We start from the raw sequence: 6,468 nt of genomic DNA, 5'->3' as shown, positions 1-6,468 counted from the left end.
GCTTGTCCCTCCATATTCGCTAGGGTTAGGGGCCCAAGACCCCGTGAATATGGGAGAACCACAAAGAACAAAAACACCATGTTTTTACCTGAGGACACCTCTCTAGGAATCTCTAGGTCCTCCAATGCAACTCTGTGGTCAACGTCTGACAGACACTGTCCATAGAACTGCACTGGAGGAGCTACAAAGGCCTAGTAGGGTATTCTGTCTAGAAATCTCTAAGTCCTTCCATGCAATTTTTAGTTAATGTTAACCATAGAGTTGCACTGGAGGACCCAGATATTCCTAGAGAGAACATATTAATCAAATCCGTGAATAATCAAAGCCGCTAATATGGAGGGATGATGTACTTTGAAGAATTAGAAAAGGTGCTCCTTGATTTTTCAGGCAATAGATTTTTAAAGTACTGTACAAAGATTTAAAATCAAGGAGTTACCAGAAGATCTTTTTCTACTTTCTCACACTTACAGAAGGGAGCACTTTTAGGACAGTGGGTTTTTTTTTTGTTGTTGTTGCAAAAGCTGCATAGTAAACAGGAAAGAAAGTAAGAAATCTTGCCCATTTCTTGTTCCCAATTCTTGCCAGATTCTACATGCATTTATAGAATCATTTCTATCATTTATAGAAGAAGTGGTGTCTGATGGCTCCCATGGCAGTGGTATGGTGAATCCATTCTTTTGCTCTAAACTTTAAAGGAGTCGTCCAAGTTACTAAAGACCTTTTGGGATAAGAATCGGCACTATGGACGATAAAATCAGAAAGTTGGGAGGTACCCTAAGCACCACCCAGCCCAACCCCATACCTCAAGTAAATAATAATACAGTACCTCAATATACCTGAGGGAAATAATATTGGTTTAACCAGGAAGTAACCTGAATAGCCAACAAAGACTGAAGAGAAGGATAAATGAAAGAGGAGAAAGGATCCAACCCCACAAAGGAAATAGTAGCCTTGTGGGTTAAAGGCAGCCTACAGTCAAGTCTGGTAGGAATGACTGCCTCCTTCCCTTGATTTTACTAGAACTGAGCCAATGAACACAAGTCTCACTGAGCAGACTGTCTTTATTTTCAAGTAAAACGGTTTGGATCAGGAGGGTTAAAATAACAGGCAAATAGCATGTAGAACCCAAATATCAAAACCACTGTCCCGCAAGCTTCTAGGTTCAATGGGTGTATAAACCGCCGAAAAATCACACTGAGAAATATCTTTTCCACATATTTTTTTCTGGGGAGGATAATCCTGCAAGTCTCCTTTGTCTTCATTCAATAATGGTTTGTGGTGTGCTCAGGAACTGACTGGACCCAGCACCACATTCTTGAGTCCTGAAGAGATACAGGGTGTTTAAGAAGGATTTTCTCAGAAAGCAAGTAGAGCAGGAAACCACTGGCTTCACAGGACTGAACAGGCAGAAAATTAAAAACTGAAGGGGTTGTACGTCTCTTGACACCAGCTACTTGCTTGCTTTCCCATGTCAAAAAATAGCTTTCAGAACTCAGGAAAAATGCTCCTCTTTCACATGGTTACAGAGCCATGGCTCCAGCAGAACACCTGGAAACAGCTGAGATTTTACCTCCCATTTGCCTCTCTCCATCTCTCCAGCTCAAGCAAGGCCAAGACTGGCACATTCAACCTTTCTCTGGCCACTTTCTAAGTATCACTGGAAAATAAGACTGTTTCAGGCCTCACTCAAGCACCACAGACTCTCATTCGGAAGCTGGATTGGTCTTAATTTAAGTCTCCTATGAAAACAACCAGGCTTTATCTTCACCTTGGAAGAAGTGCACATACAAGTTTATCACAATAATCCCAGCTTTCCTAGCTGGGGAATGAATCCCTGAGAAATGATTTACTAGTGGGATTATTAAAAGTTGGCACTAAATACGACTTTGTCCCTAATTCCTATTCTGTGAGGCATGATGGGAGCTTTAGCCCTTGTGGACAGAATGGATATACATAGAAGAAGTCCCATGGCCAAAGATGAAGGAGCTCCTCACACAACTCTGGCGTCACAAGGCTGAAATATCTCAATCCAAACCTGGCTCCCAGAGTCAAAGAGTCCTTGCAGGGAGGCCTCCAACAAGGGAAAACCTTCCCTGTCACCCAGAAAGATTCACACAGAGGTCTCCTTGGTTGAAAGGGAGTCATCCTTCAATAGTCCCAATGCCCACGAAGCTTGGTGCTAGGAAGCATCCCTCGGTTTCAGCCGGTAGTGCTCCTCAGGCAGATTTCTCAGGCGCTCAGCAGCCTAGGGAGAGGAAAGGAAGGGATGGAGAGACCGCAGGGAGGAGGAGGAGACCAGGCCTCATCCCAACAAGAAGATGCACTGATGTTTTAAACAAAAGGGGCATCTACAATGGAGAAATAATGCAGTTTGATACCACTTTAAGTTCTGTAGGCCAATCCTACGGATCCTGGGATTTGTAGTTTGACAAGGTCTTTAGTCTTTCCTGCCAAAGACTACTGCTGCCTCACAAAACTATGAATCCCAGGATTCTGTGGGATGGAGCCATGGCAATTAAACAGATTAAACTTCCATTACGTCTACAGTGAAGATGCACCCAAGGGTTCTCTGAAGGAGAGAGACCTCAGATGAACTTTGATTCTCAAGCCACCGCCATTTCCGTTCTTCCCCCGCTATTTTTCCTTTATAGCTCACACAAATCTTTGTTTCCAAGTCCTCTAGTACTGTTCCCATTACATACGATTAATGCAGTACTTGTTTGAGACTGGAGACTGCCTCTCCAAGACAAGTCTTTATTGATCACATTTTATGGACCTGACCCAAGGCCAAGAATAGCGCAGAATCAGGCTGTGATGGAAGTGTAACTCGAATGCAGACCCTTCACAGCCCCAACGGGTAGAACTTATGTGCTCCTCATCCCCCATCAGCCAATGTGCAATTCTATCTTTTTGTGCACTTTTTTAAAAAAGGAAAAAGATGATAAATAAAAGGAATAAAAGATGTGTTCTCTCTCATTCTAGGCTCTGGGCAGACACAAATCTGTGCACATCTTCCTGACATCACAGCCCTGCTCTGCCTTTTATTCATCACTCTCCTACAGGTTGAGTCACCCTTTTCCGAAATGTTTAGGACTAGTAGTGTTTTGGATTTTGTGATACCTGCATTTGCATATACATACACAACGAAAAATTCCTTTGTTTCATATACACCTTATACAAGTAGCCTGCAGGTAATTTTAGACTACATTGTTAATTTTGGAGTTTTTTTGGATTAGGCATTGGATTAGTCCCTCTACTCAACCAGTCCTGTTCCCTTCCCTCAGTTCTACTCACCTGCTCTGGAGTCAAGTCCCTTTGGGAGCATTTCGTAGCCAACCATGAACTTGCGCACAGTGGCAGAACGCAGCAGAGGCGGGTAGTAATGGGCATGGAGCTGCCAATGACTGCAGTCTGCTTCCAGGTACGATCCAGTTGGGGCCCCTGCCAAACAGAAGGAAGGAAATCAGCCTGGTATTCCAGAGAGCGAAACGTAGAAGGCCAGCACAAGCGGATATCAGAAGCTGAGGGCCAGAATGAGAAATGATACATGATCCTGAAAGTGTATGATTTCCAATAATAATAATAATACTGTAATAATAATAATAATAATAATACTTATTTATTTATACCCCACTCTTCAGCCAAGACTATCAGAGTGGCTTACAATTTGTTAATTAGACATTTCCCTGCCCTCAGGCTTACAATCTAAAAACCATGTCTCTGTGGTCCCCACGGCTGTCTTAATCTTTTACTTTAAAAATAAATGGGCAGTCAACATCATCTAATGTGATTCTCAGCAAGAGATCTGAAAATAAAGACAGCCATTGCAATAAGGAATACAAATACAGCCCCTAGGAAAGACATGGGGATGCACTGGCCCTCCAGAGATTGTCATTCAATTCCATTTTCCATCATGGCAGGCCAAAAATGATGGGAGTTAAGAGTCAAACAATATCACAGGCTCCTCACCCCTGCCCAAAAGAAAGGTGTGAAGTTAAGAGAAAGTTGCTTTTCTTTTCATTTTATAGTGAAAAGGGCGATGTGATGCCAAAAGGGGCTAAAGGCACATGTTCTTCTACCAGGTGCTTACCATGCCATCCCATAGAGTAGGGGAAGGAGATCTGGAAAAGATTATCATATTTGGTGAGAAGCCTCTTCATAATGGAAGCCAAACCTGCAACAGAAGAGGCCCAGAAAATGTCAGCACTTTCCCCTGGAAAAGCTGGAGATTTAAAAAAAAAAAAAAAACGGGGAAGAAATGGGGTTTGGAGTATTTTACTCCAAATAAATAAATCAATAAAATATTCAAGACAATGCATCTGAGGAAGTAGACCAAAGTCTACAAAGGCTCATGCTGCCAATTTCTTTCTTTCAGTTAGTCTCAAAGGTGCTACAAGATCTCTCTACATATTAAGACAAAGTATTTGCATAGTTACTCCCACATTATTATTATTCCTTAAAACTATACATAACAAGAAGACTTTAATTTTAGACAATATATTGAAGCAGATATTTTAACTCCTGATCTTAATTTCTAAGTTCTTTTTATGGGAATGAATGTTCCTAATAATGTGGCAAAACCAAAGAGGGTCCTTATAAGTTCAGGATCTTCTACCTCTATTTGTTACTAAAAATAGAGGGGGGAATAAAATTAAGGGAATACAGTTTCTAACTATGGTCTAAGTGAACTGTACTTTTAATATTGTTGTTGTGTGCCATCAAGTCATTTCTGACTTATGGCAACCCTATCATGGGGTTTTCTTGGCAAGATTTGTTCAGAGGAGGTTTGCCATTGCCTTCCCCTGAGGCTGAGAACATGTGGCTTGCCCAAAGTCACTTGGTGGTTTTCACGGCCAAGTCGGAATTCAGACCATGGTCTCTAGAGTTATAGTCCAACAGTCAAAGTTCTGTGCCACAGTTATGAAACATGACAACATTATGTCAAAACAAATTATATTACTTTACACACACACACACATTATATAAAGTAAAAAAGGTGATTTTCAACACATAAAGGATGCTTATATAACCACCACCACCTAATATTTATAAAAATTTCCATTATTTCCCAAAATAGGATTTCCCCCCATGACTTCAAAATTTCCAGATATTATACACCTCTAAACCTGGACACAGGAGCCCAAACCTATTCAACTGAGCAATGCCACTTCTATTCTCTTCATAAGACAAGTCCAGTTCAAGGGGAACTTGAACCATCTTCATTCCCATCTTGGGTTCCTTTTGCCCCACACTCCCTAGTTCAGGAGCACACTGCCACCAGCTGCCCACCTTCCCCTACATCCTCAAAGGGGAAGAGCTGGGCACTTACTCTCTCTTTCACTCTCTTGAAGGTCCTGGAGCCGGCAAACATGCCTCCGAGGAAGCAAGAGGGTCTGGTAAGGCCAGGTAGCCCAGTAGGGGACGACCACCAGCCAGTCTGCATTCTCCACCACAATCCTCTCCTACAAGGAGCCACAAGAGAGGGAGAATGAGAGAGGGATGAGCCACAGACCCAAAGCCCATGCTTCCCACATGCCAGCAGTTGTTACCTTCCTCTCAGCCTCCAGCTGGGCATAATCAAGCAGCATGGGAATGCCATGCTCAGTAAGGTACTGTTTCTGTGTACAGTCTTCCAGAGAAGCTTCATTGGGTAGGAAGTTGCTGGCCCAGATCTAGGGAGAGAAAAACCTTGATGAGAGGGGCATGTGGCTTGTCCATTTCACAACCTCTAGCTGCTCATATCTAACCAGAGCAACCTGACTTGGACTTGGAAACAAGACTGGTGCGGAACTGCTTGCGGACTTATATTGCCATTATGGGGCGGTTTTCTTAGTCATAGAATCATAGAATCCTAGAATCATAGAGTTGGAAGAGACCACTAGGGCCATCCAGTCCAACCCCCTGCCATGCAGGAAATCCAAATCCAAATCAAAGCATCCCTGACAGATGGCCATCCAGCCTCTGTTTAAAGACCTCCAAAGAAGGAGACTCTATCACCTTCCGAGGGAGTGCATTCCACTGTCGAATAGCCCTTACTGTCAGGAAGTTCCTCCTAATGTTCAGGTGGAATCTCTTTTCCTGTAGCTTGCATCCATTGTTCCGCGTCCTGTTCTCTGGAGCAGCAGAAAACAAGCTTGCTCCCTCTTCAATATGACATCCTTTCAAATATTTAAACAGGGCTATCATATCGCCTCTTAACCGTCTTTTCTCCAGGCTAAACATCCCCAGCTTTCTAAGCTGTTCCTCATAGGGCATGGTTTCCAGACCCTTCACCATTTTTGTCGCCCTCCTTTGGACACGCTCCAGTTTCTCAATGTCCTTTCTGAATTGTGGCGCCCAGAACTGGACACAATATTCAAAGTGGGGCCTGACCATACCTCTATTGATGCAGCCTAAAATAGCATTGGCCTTTTTAGCTGCCACATCACACTGTTCACTCATGTTCAACTTGTGGTCTACTTGGACTCC

General features: G+C 43.1%; 1 protein-coding gene across 1 annotated transcript in view; it reads right to left on the bottom strand.

Moving 5' to 3' along the window:
* Positions 1-1,043: 1,043 nt before the first annotated feature.
* Positions 1,044-6,468, bottom strand: part of LOC121923444 (galactose-1-phosphate uridylyltransferase-like) — an 8,323-nt gene continuing 2,898 nt past the window's right edge. Inside the window, 6 exon segments of the mRNA XM_042453877.1 lie at positions 1,044-2,245; positions 3,295-3,319; positions 3,321-3,441; positions 4,091-4,174; positions 5,330-5,462; positions 5,550-5,672. Coding sequence (XP_042309811.1) covers positions 2,180-2,245; positions 3,295-3,319; positions 3,321-3,441; positions 4,091-4,174; positions 5,330-5,462; positions 5,550-5,672 — 552 coding nt within the window. The 3' untranslated portion in view covers positions 1,044-2,179.

Source organism: Sceloporus undulatus, chromosome 2 (assembly GCF_019175285.1).
Source record: "Sceloporus undulatus isolate JIND9_A2432 ecotype Alabama chromosome 2, SceUnd_v1.1, whole genome shotgun sequence".
NCBI lineage: Eukaryota > Metazoa > Chordata > Lepidosauria > Squamata > Phrynosomatidae > Sceloporus > Sceloporus undulatus.
Note: the sequence above shows the minus strand (reverse complement) of the source record. Positions and strands in the feature narration are given on the sequence as shown.